This window comes from Amblyomma maculatum, chromosome 10, assembly GCF_055883805.1.
Source record: "Amblyomma maculatum isolate TAMU_Amacu chromosome 10, ASM5588380v1, whole genome shotgun sequence".
Taxonomy (NCBI): domain Eukaryota; kingdom Metazoa; phylum Arthropoda; class Arachnida; order Ixodida; family Ixodidae; genus Amblyomma; species Amblyomma maculatum.
The window spans coordinates 20811815-20835675 of record NC_139353.1 but is presented as its reverse complement, the minus strand read 5'-3'; the positions used below and the strand labels follow the sequence as shown (position 1 = coordinate 20835675).

Below are 23861 nucleotides of genomic sequence, written 5' to 3'. Positions count from 1 at the left end.
AGACAAAAATTTATCTTGTTAGACAGATGTCTCACCTCTTCCACTCTGCGACGAATGACGAAAACTGGCGCGACGCAAAAAGTGAGTGATTTAATGCAAATTATTTTTTTCAACACGCTTGCGGGTTACGTTCACTAAAATTTTGAATCTGCATAACACAGCTTGTGCTGAAAGTCTCGCCACCAACTGTAAACACCTGAAAGCCTTGGGGCTTCATAAAATGACACGAAATAAACTCTATCATAACTGCGTATGAACATACGCTTCAAAACAGGCGCGCCGGGAAAAATATGAAGCCGCCACAGGCATCTCATTACACATGGGGAATCAATAAACTTGCTAGGGAATGCTGGCGCCAGGGAGTCTAGGGAGCTTAACATGGGTACTTACGCTCCCTAGGGGGCGTCGCCCCAGACGGCCTCCGTGCGCTGTCGGCGTGTCGCAAGCGAAAGCAACCAAAGCAACGTTCCGGTTGCCGCGCCTAACCGTCATTGTTGCGGGGCGTCGTGCAGCATCCGTCCATTCTCTAGGCACTATCGTAAACTTGTCGACTTCGACCTGAGATAAAGCACGTAGTACTTGTTTTCACTCCACGTTGTAAACGAATTTGCGTGGGGCGGTTCCGATCGTCGTTCAGGTGAAGTCAGACCGGGTGAACCGTCACAAGAGCGCCCACTCGCTTCGGATACATTCACCACAACACAGCCGGCGCCCGAGGCGACCACGCCGCCAGAAGCAGCTTGCCCCCTGTTTCTACTACTTGGTGTGGACGGCAACCTGTTGACGTCGTCGCTGGACACCTTGCTTTCTCAGGTGCGTGTTTTGCGTGTTTTTACTGTTTATTTGGACGTTGACACCACCTCGCTTGTTCATGGAAATTATGATCGTCAAATTATGTATAACAGGTCTTCCTGGTCTTGCTAGTCGTTTAACAGGCATGCGCCGACAGTTCGTTTTAGAAGTGCACATTCAAAGAGTATGGAAGCAGTGACATTTGATCGCTTACTATTTAATTATTACTTATTTAATTAAAATTTCGCTATCATGAATGAGCGGCACAATGCTTTAGTAGCTTCTTTATTCTGTAAGGCTCTTGATCACTCGAATACTTTGTATGGTTTCTGCGTTCTGTTTTTTAACTGGGGGGATATTCACAACTGATGAGTTTAACCCTAAATATTATAATTTAACTATATCATAAAACTGATGTAACTGGTGCTCGAAGTCCGACTCCTAGAAACAGATAATTTCTAAGCAATTATGAACTGGTTCCTATTTTTGTGAAACCTACCGTATTTATGGGTGCTTTTGCGAAATGTGTTGCAGGTAGTGTGTCGAACGAGGGCCCTCGTTCAATGTCGCGATCGTGAATATGTGTTCGGCCTTGCCGGCAGGATTGCAACGGTAATTTTTCCACCCGTCCACGCTTTACATTTTCAGTTCTGAAGTATGCAGGTCACACACCTATGACCCAAGCAGTAGTCATGAGGTGTAAATTTCGTCAGCGTTTCAGATCATGAATAAAAGTGAGAATGAAGCATGTAGTAAAATCGGTTGATCTTTGACGTCATCGCTTGTAAACGAAAACACAATTTCCGTCCTTGGTTATGCAAATAATTCGCAATATTATTGGCAAGCACAAATGCATTACTACACGTCACGTGTATTTTCAGAAATATTCCCCCTAACGAGTAAGATTTCGACACGTCTCTAGTAAGAACAACAAAATCGAAAATAATAACGCCTAATTGAAAAACAAGCAGAGAATCGTTCAGACTGCCGTTCTCTCACGTTTGTTGCCGCAATAAACAATATTAAGGATACATCTGCCAAGTTATTTTCAGACAGGCATGAGACATTAAGATGGCCGTGAAAAAGAAATTGCCTACAAAATAACCTTACCCTCAGAAAAGTGGAAGTAAATAAACGCTATAGCTCGGTCCTTTTCTAGGAAAGTAAAGAGGTCCACAAAGTTTCTACCATATTTATTAAAACATTATAGTTTGAAGTTTCTTAATTTTTTTTCCGACTGAACCTGCGTCTTTGAAGGTTTATATTGACTCAACTCGTGTAGTTGACTCATCTTCTAATGCCATCACCGATATAATTTGATTATTCTCTTACTATATTCAGTTCCCTTTCTACACCAAGTAGGCTGCTACATACCGGTATTCAAACCGGAGATATCCCTCTTGGTCCGCCGAAGCTGGGTGCAAAGAATATAAATGGAAGAGAATCATTCGAACACGCCCTTTTGCGATCATACATACGACCATTTCTCGAGTGAAGGGAGCTTTAGCTCTCGTATCACAGAGTGCGGGGACTAGACAGCGCAAGAGCTAGTCGCTACCAATGTCCTCGCCACAGCTATAGTCCCATTGGTTACTGTGACTGCGCTGTGTAATCATACTTAGTAATACTCTTTCGCCATATGTGGTGTTAAAACTTTAATATCCAACAGATAGGGGATAGGCACCAACCTATCCGCCTAGACGGTGGCCTGGAGTCCTTGGACCCGGGCGGCGAGTTTGGCCAGTCGGATTAGACCGAGCTAGGTTTCAGGGCGTGAGCTCAGCAGTAGAGCCCCCCAAAATCCTATTTTTGTCCCTTGATCTATGCTTTGGATCACATGTAAAAAGTTTGAGCATTTTGGCCGGACCAAGATCTGGGTATTAGTAGACTGTCACGACACCTGCGGTATTTGATTCGCAAGATAGAAATTTAGCTTAGAAAAAAAAACGTTGCTGGACGTAACCGACAACCATTTTCCACCATCCAAGTGGCGCCACAGAGTGTAAACCTCCGCAAAGTAAAGAGCTACGTGTGTTTCGACAGTCGTTTTGCAAATAGTGTTATTAAAGAGCAATGGCTGGCTATCCGGCTAGACGTCACAGGCTCTAGGGATTATATTAACAGATCCGAAAGACTAACTCGCGAAAAATAATCACTATGAAATGAGCCCCCCTGGTTTCAGCAACGTGGCGCCAAGAGTGTCCGCAACGTGGCGCCACTGAGAGTCCAAGAGATTTGAAGCACTCAACTGCATGTTTGGAGGCAATGGTCGGGTAGAAGGCAAAGAAGGCGCATTGAATGAAAGCACCCCTTGGACGGATGCCAGGGTGTGTATTGAGTAGACACGATCGATAAGAAAGAGTCCCGGCGCTAAGAGCAAACTCAGGTCAGCGACACGAGTGGCAAACGCCGTTTATCACTCCCTGTCGGGGGTGATGCTCACAGTTGTTCCTGTAAGCCATCAAGTCAGCTATTATTGTTCTGCTGCTGCGCGAATAACTCCCTTTGAAAGGCAGCCTCATGAGCCGACGTTTTGGGGAAGACCAAAAATGCTAATTTATTAGCCACCACAGAACCGCGTTATACGCGACAAATATAACGAAGGAGAAGCTACAGTGGTGTCACCAAGCTACAAGTCTAACCGACTCTGACCAGTCTCTGAGGGCATAACTGCTGAAGTTATGCAGTGGCGTTGGCAAGTCGGCATGTATACATATTTGAAGGAAACGTCGCAGTCAAACCACAGCAGGGAAAAATAACCGGATAACCGTAAACATGTAAACAACAAATTCTATTACTAGGGCTGAAGGAAGAATGGCGCGGCAATGCAGTCTAACCAAAACTAACGTGGCATGCATGACGTTTGCTCTCGGCAGTAAATACACAAACGCGAAGAACAATGATCCACGTTATTGCACATCAGGAAAAAAAATGTTCTTCAACGATATTTCAAGTTCTCTGACAGTCATGAGGGAAGACAGTCCTCACCTCACTCGTACAATTGTTTGCCGTGACACGCGTCACAATAAATAACCAGCTGTGAATGCGGCCTGCCCTTCCAGTGATGAATGATGTTCTCTCAGATGATTGTTCAGCACCTGCCGTGTGACCTGCACCCGCAAAAAAAGGCAACTATATAAAAGGTCCCTTTCTCATGCCGATGATAAACCGTCAGTTTTTCGGTCAACTGAAACACTGCTTTTTCGGTTGGAAAAAAAAAAAAGAAGAAGAAACAAAAACTTAACTGTCATCAATGTCTGCATCGCGAGCTTGTCGGCAGCTATGACATAAAGCTATATTAATACCTTCATATCTTCTTGTTTTCCTCAACTGCTCATCTTCTGTATATTCTCGCGTTCTTTTATATTCATGCGATTTTTTATTTTGGTTTATATGTTCAGTCCCTAATTTGCTGCCAAGCTTATTAATTACCCATGTTTTGCGACTTCTAGAATGTGTCCTTGGCAAATGTTTGCCGCATTATTCTATAAATGAACTGTTTATTCAGGAGTGAAGTGCACGCGAGCTGCGTGGCTTTGTAATATACGTCCGCACCAAAAATCCAGGAAACCCATATGTGTAATCCACTTCTCCAAGACTACCCCGCTACAGTGGCGCACTGGTTAGGGCGATCGACTACTTTATAAACCAAACCTAGGCCCATAAACCAAACTAACCAAACCCTCTGTAAGACCAACATGTTTAACAGAAATAAGTTCGGTTTAATGTATCGATTATTAGGCAGTGACTAGCAAATGAGCCGGCGGTGTGTTCGAAGATGCGTACGAGCGCCGTGTTTTTCAACGCCTATGGCTGCCCTCCTGTGCTACGTGTAGTATTGCTGTCTTACTTTCATCCTCCGATCATTTCTTCCAACTAACGCAAAGTTGTGCCGCCCCTGTATGCGCTGTTGTTTTGCCCACGCTTCATCGCACGCGCGCCACTACACGACGATATTCGAGAGCTCCTCTGATTCATCTGAGTGTCGCGCGAGACGCCGTACAAGGCCGTGGGCTAACCTTGGCACGTACATTTCGTCACGCGCAACTTGGCTTCACTTCCGCTCGATCCTCTTGCAGCGAAAAATGTGCCTTGTAGGTTCGGTGTCCGTGCGCGTGATGCATTACTCGTATTAAAGAGGTGGGTCCTTTTTGTTTAACCTGTCTCCTTTTAGTTTCGCCTAGCCTCTCACTTTCTTAGAAAAGGGGGGGGGGGGGGGGCAATAAGAGGGTAGAAAAGAAGGGGTAGGAAATCAAATAATTTAATGCCTCCCAATTGGGTGACTATTATATAATGTCAAACGATGAAGGCAAAATTCTTTAGATTGTGAACGATCTCTTCCTCCTCATTTCGCGTGTGCCCCACCCATAGAGAAAATGGCCCTAGTCAGAATGTTATCGACATATATTTCTTAGTTGCTTTTATTTTCTACTATAAAAAATGGCCCTGCTGCCATATCAGTCTCGGCACACAGTATTCTTCGCCGCCTGCGACCTACGCTAGTTAAGGTGTTCGGTTAGGACCTTAACTAAGAGGGAGCGCTGCATATTTTCTTTCTTTATATCGCCCCGACAGCGTAGGTTTCTACCAACCCTGCTGACATGCAAGCCTGTTAGATGACGTAGTAGCAACGGGAGGAAATAAAAATAAATGAGACAAAGAGGTACTGAATATTTACGCACCCTCTGATTCATCCCCTCTCTCCACCCACGAGAGCCGTCTACGAAATATCAAATCCGGCAGTAGGGGCTGGCATGGCCTAGGCCCACGCATGCCTGGCCGCCACTGTAGGCGGAAATCCTGTGATTGCTTCACAGAGCCAAAATATTTACATTTTGAAGGTATTAGCGATTCCGGGCTTGAAGGCATCGCCGGCCATATCAAACCGGTGGCCATACATAGCCGGTCTTTTGGCATACAGCAATTCGCCATGGCCTATGAGCGTTAGTGTCGTGCACGCCGAAGACGACAAAACTCTAATTGTGTGGCCAGACATGTACCAGTAATCATCGCACTAACCACTGCGCCTCGATCTCAGCCCCGAAGCAATGTCCTAAAGCTTCAATTCCCCATGCATGTTCGCATTTGTGAACTCTACCATATACTGGAAGGACTTCCAGGAACTGAGCACACAGTCTCAAGATGTGCTATCATCTCTCCCTCATGTTGACATGCAAGACAAAATTTGACATTGCTTACACCCATAATAAATGAGAGTTTTCTTATGAAGTCTTCTTTCGTCACTAGGAGAGGAAAAAGCGTTAATCCGCTGCCTGCATGATGCAAAGAAAATGAAGATTATGGAGATTCTTCCGTTTGCTGCGTGCAGGTGGCCACTACACTCCTCGGAAATAGCAACAACACATGACTACCGCCATGGAAGCCAACCCACTCGGAGAGTCTGTCCTGGATTTCTCCATAAGCCTATACAAGCAGCTTGTGATGGAAAAAAGCCACAGTGGAAACGTCTTCTATTCCCCGTTTAGCATATCTGCTGCACTATCAATGGCCCTCGCTGGCGCCCGTGACAATACTGCCGATGAATTATCTACAGTACTGCGGGCCGACGCTGCCAAGATACATAATCACTACTCGGACTTTTTCTCCAAGCTTGTCTCATGCGCAAAGGACGTCAAACTTCACGTCGCCAACCGGATGTACTCTGAACGGACCTTTCCTATTCTGGAGGGCTACCTGTCTCTTCTTCGGGAGAGCTATGGGGCAACGATCGAGTCCGTAGATTTCCAGAACAACTACGAGAGTGTCAGGCAGCAAGTTAACGCCTGGGTCGAGAAAGCCACCGAATCGAAGATCAAAGACCTCTTGCCCAGTGGGAGCGTAAATGCTCTGACCACCCTCATCCTGGTAAATGCGATCTACTTCAAAGGCTCCTGGAAATCAACCTTCGATCATCACTTTACACATCGCTCAGACTTCCACCTCGATTCGAAACACAATGTAAAAGTCGACATGATGTACCAGAAGAAAGATTACAAGATGTGCACCAGCAATGAACTGGGCGTAGCTGCTGTCGAGATCCCTTACTTCGGTGACAAGACTTCAATGGTCGTGCTTCTGCCCAGGGATATCGAGGGGCTGTCAAGACTTGAGGATCTATTGACAGCTCCTAAACTTGCGGAGTTGTTGAAAAACCTTCACAGCAGCGTAAACGTCGAGCTTTTTCTTCCCAAGTTCAAACTGGAACAGGCGATTTCCCTGAAGGAAACCTTGCGAGCTATGGGGGTCAAGGAATTCTTCACCCCAGAAGCTGATCTCTCTGCGATCACCGAGAAGAAAAATCTGATGGCCTCCGATGTGATCCACAAGGCATTTGTAGAAATCGATGAAAAGGGAACAGAAGCTGCCGCCGCGACCGCTGTTATGGCGGTGGGCTTCTGCTTGTCGGCTGTATCGCCTGCATAGGTCGGCACACTCACTCATGAGTGCACTCATATCGCCTCACTCACACTCACACTCACGCCGTGAGTGTGAGTGTGAGTGAGTCGACACGTATGAGAGTGGTCGTGAGTGTGAGTGGGAGTGAGTGGCTATGAATGGCAGCTGCCATGAGTGTGAGTGCGAGTGAGTGACCGCGAATGGGAGCGGCCATGAGTGTGAGTGGGAGTGAGTGGATGTGGGCGGTAGTGGACGTGAGTGTGAGTGCGAGTGAGTGGCCACAAATTTGAGCGGCGATGAGTGTGAGTGGTAGTGAGTGGATGTGGGCGGTAGCGGACGTGAGTGTGAGTGCGAGTGAGTGGTTGCGAGTGGGAGTGGACGTGAGTGTGAGTGCGAGTGAGTGGATGCAAACGGGAGTGGACGTGAATGCGAGTGAGTGGTTCTGAGCGAGAGTGGACGTGAGCGCGAGTGAGTGGTTGTGAGCGAGAGTAGATGTGAGTGCGAGTGAGTGGACATCAGTGGATAAGTGTCAGAATAGAAATAAGACTATCAATATGATCGGGTCGGAATGCTTCTCTTCCCAGACATCCAGATACAAAAAGATCATCAACCCGTATTCCTTTATTTTTCCTCGGCAGGAAATAATTTCCTTCACATTTTCAGGCGTTTTTATCAAATTACCACGCAGATAGTAAATTCTCAGTACTGTACAGCCACAAGGATCAGCAAATTTTTATTACCAAACAGCCAAACTGATCGGGGTGAAAGGAAAGCCTCAGTCCATTAACCAACAGTTCAATGAAAAAACTTCTTTGTCATCCCAAGTACGTCCATCATTAGCTGATGCCATGTGCGCTCCTCACTTCAGGAGCAGGGACCAGCGTTAAAATAAAAATGAAGAACACTTAGACTTGAAAGAAATATCCGAATGCACAGGCTGTGACTGCTGATCCAAAAAGCAGGGTTACTGGTCGTGATAACCTGAAAAGAGTCTTTTAGAAACAATACAAGCAAAGCAATCATGAAGGTGAAAAGTAAATGGCACCAAGAAAAGCAAAAAATAAAAATAGCACAGACAAAGATGAAAAGTAAGACAAATTCATTTGCGCTAGCACTGCCGTTATTCCAGACGTGGTCAGGGAATACGTAATAGTTTTAATGGGTAGTGTGCTCTTCGTTTCAAGCATACGTCTGCTGAGGATGAATTATAGCCATTGAGAGAAGCTAGATATTTTCGAAGTGCAACGACAGTGCGCGCTATGAAGAGCCACCTAGTGCGCAGTCAAATTAGCATTCTTTTTACTGCAAAAGTTTTAATCGAAAAAGAGCATGTTCAGAAATCCACATTTCGCCTGTTTTCTTCAAACATGGGTGAGTTTCGTCTTTTCGGGCGTCAAATAAATACCACGATGTACAAAATATGCAAATGTGACTATGTTTTCGTGTCATGTTTTGACCTTCAAACTTCCCATAACTTAGGAGATCGTTAACGAAACCAAGGAAAGCAGGCCACCGGTTATATTGATGGCCTGAACGTTTTGTTAGGATCAAGGTAGGGCAAAAGCTTGCGACACACCGCCGCCCCTTCGCACTACAGAATAGATTACCGCTGTCCAAATTGCGCGTATGTTTTACTGTCATGATTTTATAGCAAAATTAGATGCCTGGCTGATATCCGAACCAATAGTGTGACCTCTTTACTCACTGTGCAACTTTATGCCACTGAACGCTTTCTAGGTTAAGTTAACGCCGCAACTCAGGAGCGCTCAGCCTCTTCCAAATTTTAAATCTTGCGGGCCGGATTAATCGTTAAGAAGGAACATGTGAAAGTTACTAAAGAGTATAATTATCGCTAAGTAGTCAGTGAAATGGCCCCAAAAATAAAACAGACTTCCTGGCTTGGTCAAAGCGACTGCTTACAAGCCTGTACTTGTTAACGCATTGTCAACCATGTATCACAGCGCCATTTAAATATGTAACTTTGTGCCTATAAAATCAAACAAAATGTGATGAACCTGCTTACCTAAAGGTGGCGTCAAATAAGTCCGCTTGAATTCTTGCATATCACTTGTCTCCTCAACGCCGGCATCCGAAGAAGTTGCTTCTGATGCGCCGTGCTGCCGACGAAGTCGTAATCAGCTTTCAGGCCAGCCGTCAGCAGGACTTCGATGTCCCGGGCCTGAAATGTCCTTGCCAACTGGACTGTGTGCGCCTGTGGCAGGATCTTCCTTGAAGATGGCTGAATTGAGTTTCCCCCTTCATGTGGCGACGTTAGGAGCACTTGATGATGATGAAATCGGGTTTCTTGAAGGATTGATGGTTCGGACTCGCAAACATTCACATTACTCAGCGGCAGGAAAAAAAGGGTAACTATTTATTTACACATAAATAAAACAAGCAGCACGGAGAAAACTATTTACATGACTGACCCGTTGATCAGACAAAATCAGCCCTGGTTTCACTCAGAGCGCTTACTTTTAAGCCCTCTGTCTCCGCCCTTGGCGGGGACGGCAATCAAAAAGACAACACTTCTCACCAATCGACGATTAGGGAAAGGAAGATAAAGTTTCCGTCAGCTAATCGAAGACCGGGGAAAGGATGTTAATCAAAAACTTGGGAAATGAGTGGTCCCAAGCACACATACGAACAGCATTGATGTCACTGCATTCGGAACCTCTGCTTTCCCCCACGTTTTCTTTTCCGCACAGGTACGTATGCCGCAGGAGCAAAAAAAAAAAAAAAAAAAAGTTGTCGCTGAGGGGTGAAATGCTTGCACCTGCAGCCCAAACGACCATTGGTGCCTCATCCCCCCAGTGTGGGATGAGGCACCAACGTGACTGTACACCTGCTTCCGCACAATAGCCCTGAAAAAAAAAAAAAAAAAAAAAAAATGTCCACTGGCTACTGAAGTGGCATTCAACACTGTGAATGCTGTCTGAAGTTGGGCGCTGGAAAGACATCTCTGGTAGGAATGCAAGACGAGGGGGGAACGAGTGCTCTGCAGCACAACCGAGCACATCGGTGGTCCCAGCACATCGGTAAATGGTACAATTTGGTAATCTCCGTGACCGGGGACAGGTGCACAGTGATTGCTACCTCGCGCCAACCATTCTGTGCGCATCCGAAAGTTCAGCGAACTTCACAGATATAAAAAAAATTCCACCAAGCAGTTATGTGTGGAAGAAGGAACCCAACTTAGAGGGCGGGAAGGCCTCTCTGTTAACTTGCGGTTTTCTGTTTCCAGGCGCTGAAATTTGTTGAACAGAATATATATTTTTTTGGCCATACTGACGTTCATACAACCGAAAAAGACGCAGTTATCAGAGTGAAAATATGTCAAAATCAGAACATTGTTTCTCCCAACACTAGATTATAGCACCTGACGGAAAAACAAATGAGTTCTATGATCACCGGTTGTAAGGTAGTTCATTGCCGGTTGCCTCGCTATAATTCCTCACGCCTTGATATTACTTAAATTATCATGTATCTGCTGCATATGTTGGTGAACCAGATAGTATTTCCCAGTCATTAAGAAGCCGAGACATTGTTAAATGAAATCGAACTTCGCCGAATGCAAGAGATCAAGCAAAAAAAATTGCCTTTAATTCTGACGTTCATCTTGTTCCACATTCTAATAACGACTGTACAGAGATCGAGAGTTATAATATTTTGTGCTCGTCACCGTCTATTTAGATTTTATCGACGCATGAACAAACCAGCCTAACGAATGCATGAATGTACAGTAAGGCGTATCGACCACCCGTTGTTTCATATGCGCCATTGGGAGTCGTATATTTTAAATCTTTTTCTTAGCCGCAAAGAATACGTCGGGGACAGGCCACTGGTGTCAGCAAAAGACTGCAGGTGCATATTCACAAAGAGAGAAAAAATATTTGGTGACTTGACCATTCACTGTCCTGAAAATATACACTGCAGCTGCTGCCCTCCGACATTTACAAACACAAGTATGACGGCAAATAGAAAACCAGCTTATTCGCGAAATACTTGATGCAGCCATCACCTGTAATCAATAAGCAATCTGAATTGTAGCACACCATTGGAAAGAAGAAATTTCGTCCATCTCTGGATCAATATATATTCCACCTGACTTAAGCCCAATGCTGTACTTGCCACCATCAACGATCCCTTTCAAATTTTCAATTTCTTTTGTTCCCTCATCCTATCAGCGTTGTGCCTTGTCAATTATTGCCTCAAATATATATGACTCCTTTTTAATTTTACGTTTAGTGCACCATCACTTTTGCAATGCAATCATCATAGCCACTTTGGTTGTTGACATTTGTTTACTCGGCGTTGGCTGAGTTTTCTTATTAAATTGGTGTGTTGTTGTCTTTCCCTCTTTTGTTTGTTTTCTTGAGGATATAGCCTTGTCGACAAGTCATTTCATGAGTGCCTGCTATGGAAAATTTCTACTGGTACCTTTGACCGTAGGTCACAGAAATGTGCGTGTGCACGTCACTTCCTTTTGTAACAATGTAAAGTATGCATTGAATGCTTCAGAAATAAAATGAATAGTTCGGGTACCATAGTGAATATATTTGCTCAGTTCAGAAATCATTCGTCTCTGAGCGCAGCATGCTTTGTTCAAAAGAGTTAAACCAACTTATGTTCTTTCAGGAGTCCAGACTTCCTAAGGGTCTGTTTTGGTCTCGGTATTTGTTTTTTTTTTTTTAATCTATATAAATAATGTCGTAGTCTTTGAGTACAAATTTAGTTATATTGCATGACTCTGTCATTTATCATGCTGTGCAAAATGATCACTATACATGTTAAGAGTGTACTCAGCAACCTATGTTTCTTAAAGTGGGGCATGCCGATTAATGGTAAATGTCAACATGTGCTAATCACCCGTGCGCGTCTGTTGACGTCTCGGAAGGGTTTACATCATAAATATCTTGGGGTCGAGTTTTCAGTAAGCCTGACACGGAGTAGATATATTCAACATCTAATGCGTATCCTCAAATTCTTAGCCTCATTCGACGTCACTTGCATAAGGTCACCCCCCCCCCCCCCCAAAAAAAAAAAAAAAAAGAAAAGCAAAAGAACAGCTTTTCATTACAAATCTGAATGCCATACGCTATTCGCTTGTATCCCCGAGAAAAACTTGAACACATCCAAACTCGTGTTACCAAGTTTATTTCTGAGCATAATACTCCCGCAGCAATGGTTCAATGATTAAAGTAAACCTTGGCTGGAAACAGATAGCTACACCTCCAACTAGCCGCGAAATTAGGGAAATTTCCAAATTTATTCCGCTTTTTGTGAAAAACAAACAAAACAAGAATTCGCGCATTTTACCACCATACTTCATTTATAAGCGATAAGCGATCATGGGTTGAAAGTTCTGGAAAGGGCTGCCAAGTAGGCAGCACGTGGTTGATATGATTTTGCTTGTGAATACAGCCGATGGTAGTGATATATCTGGTAAATATTTTGCCTTCCCTGTAATAGTAATACAGTTGTAGTAAGTGGTTTTATTTACGTAAACAAAAACGGAAGTAAAAAGATGGTCGCCAGCACCGATATCTGCTATCTAATCACCAGAAGCCCCTGTACTGGAGCGGCGGAATTAAAGGGATAGTAAGGAAGACGGATAAGAAAAGGTTTGAGCGACAGGAAGAAAGGACAAGTAGTTTTGCCTTTCCTCCCTTACAAAATCCCCGTTTTGGTCTGATTATGATATGGTATATATAACTTTAATGAAATGCCGGCAAACGACAGTTCTATCTTTGTTAGTTAACACATCAATAAAAGCCAACGTCAGTCTATGTCCCTTAAAAGCAGGGCGTTATAAACGCAGAAGACAACAATTAGGCATGGCGAGAATTAAAAAAAAAAAACATGACAACATCTGACTAATGCACTGCAACGACCGGGGCGCACCGGAAAGCCGAGCTCAGCCTGTTCCACATCTGTTGAGATCTTTCGGCTGTCGGGCGTGAGCCAACATCGACAGCCATTTTTATAGGACCTTTCAAGCAGTTGTACTACGTCAATCCGTGGTCTGTGCTGTACTGGTTGCAAGAATGATCAATTACTTGTATACTTTGTCTCTATTATGCTATACAATTCGATTTATTTCTGCTCTAGACTGCTATCCATAGTGTTTCCTTTAACTGACAAAATGAATGGTCTCTTCTACGAAAAGTAAAAAGGCTGCAGTCCAAATATCAGGGCATTTATTACGATGTTGCAGTACTTGAAAGGGCTCCACGTGTCCTTTCTTGCTGTCGTTCCCCTCTGCACATCCCCTCGCTATCCTCTCCCTATCCCTTTGTTTTCCCGCCGGTCGCAGCTCGCTTGCTCCAGATTTTAGGCAGGAGATGCCGCGGCAGGCAGCACTCTTTTCCTTCCTGTCGTTTGATTATTCAATAAATAAGCACTACCGCCACCAGTCGTCAAATCTAAAGACTTGCGACTGTTAGTGAAAGCCGCGTTCAAAGTATAATACATCCAAAGGAAAGAATAAAACAAAGGCCAACTTTGAACGATTAGAGAGCCTTATATGAGGGCCATAACTCTGAGAATTCCAGCTCTGGCTTTCTCAAATAAAATGTCTGAATGAAACCGGAAATTTGAGCACTGACAGTTTTATAATTACGATTACTGTATGTCCTTTTATTTTTTTTTCTGCATTGTTTTGTGTGTTCCTATTGCCTTTCATTCGTTCGTATAAAAAGGAGGCAATCTTCAGAGCATAATTTTCTTTTTATTTCAGTTTAGAATGTTGCATACCTTTTTTTTTGGTTGGCGCTTTGCAGTGCCCTTACGCCCTTGCCATGCGAATACTCAGCAACACGAGCGATCTATGAAGCCTTAAATGAAGGCTTCAGGCATATGAAGTAATTTTTTTAACCGTATTTCTTTTTCCGCCGGCTGCAGCTCAGGTGCTTAAGATGTACCAATGGACATTTTTCAAGTAACACTATTACGCACGCGCGATGTCTCCTCGGCCGCCACTTTCGCCTGGATTTGAACGAGAACAACTTCAGCGGAAATCTGCCTGGCTGGGTTCTTGAAACAGAAGTTTCAGAAACACTATCACCAACCAAAATTTTTATTAGAACCCGACGTTTCAGGACCAACTCGGTCCCTTCCTCAGGGGCGGCTGAAATGCAGGGCCAGCAGTAGCAAGCAGCGGCCTTCGCTTCCCCTTTCCCAGCACTTCGCGGAGTCCAGTTGTGTACGCTGAGGGTGGCGTCCCCAAATTCCTATTTACAGCTGCTGCTGTCATTCGGATGAACCAAGACTCGACGTGTGGTCTTTTGAAAAGATTGGTTGGCAAGGCCGCTCACCTCTTCAAAGGCGATTTTGTGGTCAGCGCAGTGCTCGGGGGTTGCTTTCATGCCATGCGAAAATGATCGGAGGTGTTCGCTGCCCGTGGCTTTCCGCGAAACGACGTCCTTTGCTTCATCGACGTTGCACAATACTTGTGTACAGTGCTAGCATCTTCTAGGCCTTCGGAATGTACGCATTGCATTGTCCCTGTCTCCCCTAGCTCGCTTCAAGCGAGGAGACATGGCTAGGTTCGTCACCGTCCTGTTGTCAAGGGTTAAAAGGGTAGAGCGGAAGAAGGATCGGAGGGAGGAATGAGTCACGGTGGGTCCACAGATGACTCCAGCTCTGCCCAGGTTAGGCGAAACAGCTCTGCACACAACTACTGCTTGGAATATAAGCCCACCTCACCATTGTGAAATAATGTCTGCACAATTTTACAGCAAGGCAGGAAATGAGCTTTTGTCCCCGTGCAGTGTGTGTGCGTGTGTGTGTGTGTGGGGGGGGGGAGACGAACAATCACTAAAGGGATGAATAAGCCCGAAGCTAATGTTAACCATATGATCAGTGAGCAGCAGTAGGGCCCTGTCTTTCACCTCCCCTCTTTAGTTAGCTGGTGGGCGGAAGGGAACTAGCGAGCTAGCGTTCCCAGTAATCTGCTTGCAGTCGCCCTTGTGAGCTGGGTGTGAGGGCAGTATGTTTCACAGCTCACTTTCTCGAAGGCGATCTTATGGCCAGGGCACTCGCCGTGCTCGGCGACGGGTCGCGTTCGGTGTTCCTTGACCGCTATTTATGTGTTGCTGAATTATCAAATATAGGACTTTAATGCGATGCGATACATATGAGAAGTGCTGTGGCGAAAAACGAGCTTTTAGTAAGTTGGATGGAGGAATGGGCAAGAACGAAAGAAGCCAGGACGAGAAGTATAGATATAACCGAAAAGTTCAGTGAGATGAAATATACGGGTCGACCCGACCCGGCAAACTTCACCTTTCATACGCTCCAGGAGTGCGGTATTGTCAAAAATGTTCATTAACTGAAAAAAAAAAAGGGCTATACTATGCAGAGCTCTAGAACCCAATCTTCTAGAGAACCACAGCTATACTCGATCTCTGTACTTCTTGGCAGCGCTACCAAAGCTGCGATGAATATGTTCAAACGCTGCAGGATAAAATCGCCATGGGGATAACTGAGATACCGTACTTTAAATTAATTTAGTGCGCTTGCGCCAAACGAAAATATTGATGTTGATGTTGCAGTGTGATTTTTAATTAGGGCTTTCGCATGCCACGCTTATGCAGTGAGTACAATTCGACCGACACACAAGGACAGCATGCAGGGTTGCTTGATGTTTGCATAGGGAATCCGGGATTTCTCGCTGTAATGTTAACAATAAGGAATGCGTTGATATTAAAATCAGTGCGCTTTCAGATTCAGTGAAAGATTCAATTTAACTAGAACAAATAGTTTCACCTCTGCCGCGGCAATTCCTCTCACGTGACCGTACATCAGAAGACGTCCCGGTGTTCGTCAGTGTTCGGACGCAGAGCGAGCACAGTGACGCTGCTCAGACCGTTTGAGGCTAGACATACACTGTTCTGTCACAGGCTGATGATGATCGCAATGTCCGCGGGTGAAACCGCTCTACATAAAACGGACGTTTAGCATGCGCGAATCTTGTTCGTGTTTATTGTTTCCAAAATCACGGCTCACTTTGACGCCGGACCCATCGCTTAGAACAAATCTCGTAGCTCTAATTTTAGTTTATTTTTATTTTTATCCGGAGTGATGATTTTGCCGAAGAAATGGGACCTAACAAGTGTTGTTGTTTTTTTTTATAAAAACGGCTACTGTTTTAACAACAAGATGACGCCAGTAGACTGAATTAACGGCTGAGCCAAAAGCGCAGAAGTAACAAATAGCGTAATGTCCTGCATAATGCATTTTTAGCGTGCGTAAACCTATCTGCTCTATTCTAATACTTTTTTGCATCGGTCGGCGCACTCCCTGATGAGTGCACTCATATCGCCTCACTCACACTCACGCAGTGGTCGTGAGTGTGAGTGAGTGGCCTCGAGTGTGAGTGAGTGGCCGGGAATGGGAGCGGTCATGATTGTGAGTGGCCATGAGTGGCCATGAATGGGAGGGGCCATGAGTGTGAGTGAGTGGCCGTGAGCAGGACCGGGCATGAGTGTGAGTGAGTGGCCGCGAATGGGAGCAGCCATGAGTGTGAGTGCGAGTGAGTGGATGCGAGTGTGGACGGACATGAGTGTGAGTGTGAGTGAGTGGCCGTGAGTGGGATCGGGCATGAGCGGGAGTGGGAGTGAGTGGACGTGCATGAGAGTCGCCGTGAGTGCGAGTGTGAGTGAGTGGCCGTGAATGAGAGAGGGTGTGAGTGTGAGCGTGAGTGAGTGGATGGGTACCAGAGTGACCGTGAGTGCGAGTGTGAGTGAATGGCCGCAAACAGGAGTGGCCATGAGTGTGAGTGTGAGTGAGTGGTGGTGAATGGCAGCGGGCATGAGTGTGAGTGCGAGTGAGTGGGTTGAGAGTCACTGGTCGCGAGTGTGAGTGTGAGTGAGCCCCTCCTCATGGTGCCGACCTATGATCGCCTGTGACCTACAAATTTGTGGTGGATCGGCCGTTTATGTTTCTAATCCGCAGTCACGATCCGGAAGTCGTTCTTTTCATGGGATCCGTTCGCGAATTCTAATGTCTTTTGTTTTTATTGTTGCAAGATAGAAGAGTACAAAACAGCATCCCTGTACGAAACCTGAATAACACTAGTCGGCATTCATTTTCAGTGCACTGTAGGAGCATTCGATGCGGCACAATAAAGCTGGAATCATATCAGTGCTCATGACACACTTATTTCAAGAATAAATCGCTCTTCGAGTGATATTTTTTACAGGACTATACAAAGCTAAGTTCCTACTCCAAATCTCGTTATTTGATGCACCTCATTCTTGCTCGCATTGGCGTAGAAATTGCATCTGGCCATCTGGTAGTTTTTTCTTATCATATAAATGAATTGTTGACAAAACTTCTCATAAACATTTCGTTCCTTATTTTTTTCAATGTTGTACGTCGCGCCTCTAGTAGCGACCTGCTTTTAGGCGTTCATGATTTTAGTATTTGTGAACTCTCCGAACAGAACGTCACTATCTTAGAAGGCTCGTAAGAATTTGTAAGATACTGTGCGTTGTGAACGTACAATCCTGTTTTTCTGGACATTGTGAAGACTGGAAGGGCGACGAGCCTTCGTAATCGCTAGAATCGGGGATATGTAAGCTACAGCATGTTTCGGCCACTCAAATGTGACATATACTTTCATCAAAAGTGGACATTCCCCGTGGGTCGTGCCCAGAAATTCCTGGTAAACGCAATTTTGAACAGGAAATTGTTTAATTGCACAGTTTCACGTACCGTTTGGTAGAATGAGAAAATAAAATGTACCCGCAGATCTTTCCTCGGGATGGTGGTAGCTTTTTTGTATTTGTTATCAGAAGCGTACAGCCTTTTTCAAAAGTGTGGAGACCAGGGGGTCTGCTTCTGAGCCGTGTAATGGCGCTTATTTAGCATTAGTGAAGGTCTTTTCTATTGGGGAGGGTAGGACAAAAAATCGTTTTACCATCAAGAGATTCGCAACACTGGAAATGCATTACAAGCCGCACGAAGTGCCTCAAAAGCAGACCCCCTGAATTCTAGACTTTTGACAGAGACTGTACATCATTTGTGTTTAAAACTCGCCTTATCTACTATAGTCGCGAGCGCAGGAAAAAAATTTAACATTGGACTTTGATTTACGTCGAATGGCCATACCATGAAACTCAACATATTCTAAGTGTCTGACAGTGTTCGACAGTTACCTCACAGTTAGTGGTGGTTTCCAAAAACGCTGGAGCTGATGCACGCAGTTTTGTTTTCCAGGTTTAAGTCAAACAGATCTCCCGTGAGTTGCGTAACGACGTCTGAAGACGTATACATTTAGAAACATATATGCAATGCACAAAGTGTATTTTGAGTCGTCATTCCAAATAATATCATGAAATAGACTGTATAAACTAGTACATAGTTTGGGCGGCAAGGAGCACACGGATGATTTACATAAAGCAATAATTTTTATGACTCGTTAGAGAGATGCTATTGTCGCACAGTCCTTAAAAAACTGGCCACGTTGGAGCCCAGTGCAGGCTCTCTGGCTTACAATAACGCTAAGGCTGCAGAAGTGATGCATTTTCCTTTTTAATGTCACAAACGCAGGATCTGGCCAGGATGTAATATGGTTACCAAGAATGCAACCGTTGTGCGGCGCGAAGTTTCCGTACAGCAGGGCATCCGAAAACCTAGGTGAGACTAGTTCTGAGAGGCGCCCAGGTAGAAATATCAGCCTCGTAGTTTCTAAACCATAAGTTGGCGACGTCAATGAAATAGAAGATTATGATGGTGAGTTTAACGCTGTCATCCCACTTATTGTAGGCACTCGTAGCAGGTCAGTCAGTCCTCCACGTCTGTGTCATCCGTTCCGCTGAGGATGGATGGGTCGCGCAGCCGCACTGGCCCGGAACAGATGATGGCGTTGGGGACAAGTAGGCCAGATTGGGTCGTGGTGTCGGTCATAGTGGTAGAGCCAGTAAGGGTTCGACTTCAGATCTTCAGGATGGGAAAAGGCGGCACATCCACCAAGTGTAATAAGGCGGATTAGGCAGTTCGCGCGGCAGTATCTGTATCTAAACGTTGCTGCTGAGGCCAGCACTCTTCAGCGAGAGCTCGAGCGAACTAAGTTAGCTTCGTCATCTTCGTCAACGTCCCCTTTCTGCTCTTAATTCTTGCCGGTTTTGCAAAGGCGCCTGTAGCATGTACAATATCCCTGTGGAAACTGTCCAGCATCTGCTTTCCCACAAGTGTAAAGGTACTGCTACAGGTTGCGCAAAACAGTGAGGCCCATACCAAGAACGACTGTGATACTGCAACGAATCAACGTATCGTCTTTACCTGTGAAGATCAAGCTTATAGGCTGACTGGCTGCTTCGCATGAATAAATTGCTGATAGAAACCATGGTCCCACAATAGCTTGGTGATAGATAACGGAACTTCTTTATGGCATTTGAGTCGGCCGTGTGGCAGCGGCACAACACCACCGAGTTCGAACTTTATGGAATATCTCAAAACCCAGCAGCCAAACACCAGTGTGAAAATGTCTTTATGACATGAGTATCAAAGAGGGGGCAGAAATCATCCCTTTCACAACTTTGTCCCGAAATGAGGCGAAAAGTTGAGGCGGGTGTTCGTTTTTTAGCGCGAAAGAGCTACGGGTGCCGCACTCCAGATCAGCTCGAACATCTGTTTTGGTCCAGTGGTTCAACACTCTTTATGAAATCAAAACTGTTTAAAATATTTAATAAATTGCGATTATGAGGTCACAACATCACTCATTAGTCATTCCGATATTATGAGTGGATAGTGCGCTCGAAATAGAATTAGGGCATAGCTGTAAATCAGACCTGTCTCCCTTGGGTCGCGAGTCAAGAACACTACCCTTAGGCCATCGAAGCACACTTTTTCGGACGTGAGTGCGTTGCCTAGGGGTTTTGTGGGTTGAGATCGAAGTGTCCTGGTGGGCTCAATTCTTATACCAAAGAAGTTACCTGAGTTGGCAGCTCCTGCCAAATGGCAATGTCATGTGATAGATAGACGTCACGCAAGCAAATGAAGAATCAGTGGCAGCCATGCCAGCTGCCAGCTATCACGTGCTAGGTCGAACCACGCACGTGATTTTTCGCTCACAACACAGAAACCGCACTTAACAGAGAACGGGGCGTTTCGCGTCAAAATCATCTTTTTAATAGCAAGCAACATTGACAGCCTTTTTACTTCGTGGACACCTCAACCTGTTGCTGGGGTAAGGTGAAAGGCTAGGATAAAAAAAAATATAGAAAGAAAGAAAAATATAGAAAAATATATACGTGTTCCAATTCGACCACATGAACATCTTTAACGTGATCTAACATTGCGGAGCACACGAAATCCTATTACGTTTCTCCTTTACGGAAATGTCAAGAACAGGACGAGGTGCGAGAGTCAGCAGCGCGCGAAAGACAGAGAAGGTAGCGCCGAGAGGAGGATGGCAGGTTGAATAAGCGGTGGCTTTTGGGGCCGCCGCGGCCCCTACACTATAGAAGCACGAAGCGGTGACGTAGATAGCCAGTCACGGCACAGCGGTCCTATAGAGGAGGCCTCGCCACCGCCCCAATGGCCGATCAGCAATGGGCACAAGCTCAGGACAAAGATGCTACAATCATCAACGAATAAAGAAACATTCCAAGCACTTTGGGGTTCTATATCCTGTCAGTCACTGCGGAAGCAAGGACAATAGAGAAGCCACAACGTTGAGAGAGTAGGGTTCTGTGTAGGATATGTAAGGCTTCACATCGAAAGGACGGACATAGGTTATGAGAGATGCCGTATCGAATTCGAAAGCAAGTGTCGTTAGCACGCTCTGTCATTGCGCATTTAAGAGTGCATTTGCACTTTGCCGCCAACGAAATGCAGCTGCAACGGCGGCGATTCAATCAAGCCTGCTTTGGCACAGAACCAAAACGCTATAGCGGAAGAGATGTAAGGGAGGGAAGAGTACAGAGACTAAGCCTACTTTACCGGTGATGGTTCTGCTCACTGGAGCGGTCTCGAACATACATGGCCGAAATTCCCAAGACTGAGTCTGCAGATGCCACGGCGAGGTGGAAGACCGCGCCAATGTGCGGTATACACATGCTCCGGAAATAGTTATCACCTAATTTCGCAGGAACCAAAATTGCGCACTTCAAGGCCTCCTCGGAGGCCAGGAGCTACTCAATCTTTCCCGTCGCAAATATATTTCCGCCTGAATGACCTTATTATCTTCCTTATTAACCACCTTCGCCAAAGTAGAAAGTCTAACCACCGATACATAAGGCATAATTTGGTCATTAGGAAGCGCTAAATCTTCTATAAGCAAGGTCAGCTCGGAAATAGTTTCGGGTCCAGTTACGAATATATCGTGCACAGCCAATTGTGCTGTTCTTTTCTTCTTCTCACGAAAGCAAGTGTTCCATGTAATTAAGAGAGAAATTAGGTTGGAATCGCAGAGCACCAAAAGTGTATTTAGAAGCATATACACATTTTTGAGAAATGTTCCAAAATTGTTTGAGGTGCAAACATCAGATTATCAGTATTTCTCATATCAGTACTCCAAGATCACAAATTAGATCCCACAATTTTTAACCAGCATTTATAAAGCTTGAAAAAATGTTCTTATTAACTTCAAAATGTTTCCAGAAATGTTTACCCCCATCGCTACCTAATGTTAACAAGCCCCAGTAAGGCAATGTGAAAAGCGCTAAATAAGTGTGTAAAAATATTTCGCGCTGGCATGCTCCCAATAACACCACCAATTTCGAATGCGCACAATTGTATGCACCCTCTAAAAAAGTATTTACCGATATAACAATGCGCAAATACACTTACCTCTGAAAGCGTGTTGAACATCAAGATTTAGCCAATCAGCATCTGAACTGTACGGCCAAAAAATATATGCTAATTTGTGTGAAAAAAAAAAATGATTTGCCACCTTCGAGGGGTATATCATACGTGATCATGCGGAGCATATGAACTCCACGCTTCCGTGCCATCTGCTTTCTTAATTTCGTGAGCACTGCATAACAATTGCAGAGCTTCTTATGAGAACGAAAGACAGCCTCAAGGTAGCCGGCTCCTTTCAGCGAGCTAGAAACCAATCCAGATTCCCGACTTCTTGTTTCTTTTACTGTATATGCATTCCTTGTAAAAGTCATTCCTTCCTGTCAGTAAGAAATACCACTGCGCTCAGCTGTTGCGAGCTAGGTACGAAGGACACGAAGTACGAAGTTTCTGAAGATGTATACATCCGCTGCAGGTGGTCACTACACGCCTGGAAAACAACAGAAGCAACATCTGACTACCGCCATGGCAGCCAACCCACTTGGAGAGTCTGTCCTGGATTTCTCCGTAAGCCTGTACAAGCAGCTTGTGGCGCAAAAAGGCCACAGTGGAAATGTCTTCTATTCCCCGTTCAGCATATCAGCTGCACTCTCAATGGCTCTCGCTGGTGCCCGTGCCAACACTGCCAAGGAGCTGTCCACAGTCCTGCAGGTCGACGCTACCAAGATACATGGACACTACTCTAGCTTTTTCTCCAAGCTTGCCTCATATGCGGAACACGTCAAACTCCACGTCGCCAACCGGATGTACTCTGAACAGACGTTTCCTATCCTAGAGAACTACCTGTCCGTTCTTCGAGACAGCTACGGAGCCACGATTGAGTCCGTAGACTTCCGGAACAACTACGAGAGTGTCAGGCAGCAAGTCAATGCCTGGGTCGAGAAGTCCACCGAATCGAAGATCAAAGACCTCTTGCCCAGTGGGAGCGTAGATGCCCTGACCACCCTCATCTTGGTAAATGCGATCTACTTCAAGGGCTCCTGGTTGTCACCCTTTGATCCAGACTGTACACATCCTTCGGACTTCCACCTCGATTCAAAACACAAGAAAGAAGTCGACATGATGTACAAGAAGAAAGCTTACAAGATGAGCAGCAGCAATGAACTGGGAGTAGCCGCCCTAGAGATCCCTTATCGCGGTGGCAAGACTTCCATGGTAGTGCTGCTTCCCAACGATATCGAAGGGCTGTCCAAGCTCGAGGACCTCATTACAGCTCCTAAACTTACGGACCTGTTGAGAAGCCTTCGCAGTGGCGTAGATGTCGAGCTTTATCTCCCCAAGTTCAAGCTTGAACAGGCAATTTCTCTTAAGGCAACTCTGCAAGCTATGGGAATCAAGGAATTCTTCACTCCAGAAGCTGACCTCTCTGCGATCACCGAGAAGAAAAATCTGATGGCTTCCGAGGTGATCCACAAGGCATTTGTAGAAGTCGATGAGAAGGGAACAGAAGCTGCAGCAGCTACTGCTGTTGTTTTGAAGGGCCGCTGCTTGTCGGCTGCGCCCCCGGTGACTTACAAATTTGTGGTAGATCGACCGTTCATGTTTCTCATCCGTAGTCACGATCCGGAAGTTGTACTTTTCGTGGGTTCCATTCGCGAATTGTAAATGTATCTAACGATCTCTTAATGCGCTTTTTGTCTGCATTGCTTTTCATTGTGTTGTAACAATGATTGGTGTGCTGAAATAAAACTTGAACAGAATGACAACACATCTCACAGTTCTCTAAAAGCCGACGCAAAGCCTGCACTTACCTCGGTGTCGATGATCGTCAGGTTTTGATTTTCGAGTGCCATCAGGCTCACATGGAAGAGGGATTATGGTTGACTGTTGCCAACCGTTGACTCATTTCTCTAGCGTCAGTT

At 45.3% G+C, this 23861-nt stretch overlaps 2 protein-coding genes and 3 pseudogenes across 5 annotated transcripts in view; all 5 read left to right on the top strand.

Moving 5' to 3' along the window:
* Positions 1-675: 675 nt before the first annotated feature.
* LOC146175782 (ipis-1-like) lies at positions 676-17337 on the top strand. Its single transcript, XM_084582154.1, has 4 exons — positions 676-813; positions 6122-7200; positions 13533-13543; positions 17098-17337. Exons 2-4 carry the CDS (start codon positions 6157-6159, stop codon positions 17192-17194), a joined length of 1152 nt encoding a protein of 383 aa, XP_084438280.1. The 5' UTR covers positions 676-813; positions 6122-6156; the 3' UTR covers positions 17195-17337.
* LOC146175776 (iris-like) overlaps positions 678-23861 on the top strand; it is a 56160-nt gene continuing 32976 nt past the window's right edge. The window contains exon 1 of the mRNA XM_084582152.1: positions 678-813. The gene's annotated coding sequence lies outside the window, so the exon portion shown is untranslated. The remainder of the gene's footprint in view (positions 814-23861) is intronic.
* Positions 678-23861, top strand: part of LOC146175778 (iris pseudogene) — a 45298-nt pseudogene continuing 22114 nt past the window's right edge. The window contains exon 1 of the transcript XR_014701468.1: positions 678-813. The product of XR_014701468.1 is annotated as an iris pseudogene (transcript). The remainder of the gene's footprint in view (positions 814-23861) is intronic.
* LOC146175781 (ipis-1 pseudogene) lies at positions 681-23861 on the top strand (annotated as a pseudogene). Its single transcript, XR_014701467.1, has 2 exons — positions 681-813; positions 22415-23861. The product of XR_014701467.1 is annotated as an ipis-1 pseudogene (transcript).
* LOC146175780 (ipis-1 pseudogene) overlaps positions 682-23861 on the top strand; it is a 28137-nt pseudogene continuing 4957 nt past the window's right edge. The window contains exon 1 of the transcript XR_014701466.1: positions 682-813. The product of XR_014701466.1 is annotated as an ipis-1 pseudogene (transcript). The remainder of the gene's footprint in view (positions 814-23861) is intronic.

What these genes read in the sequence shown, in the direction of transcription:
- LOC146175782 (XM_084582154.1), top strand. Translation starts at nt 6,157, where the DNA reads ATGACTACCGCCATGGAAGCCAACCCACTCGGAGAGTCTGTCCTGGAT.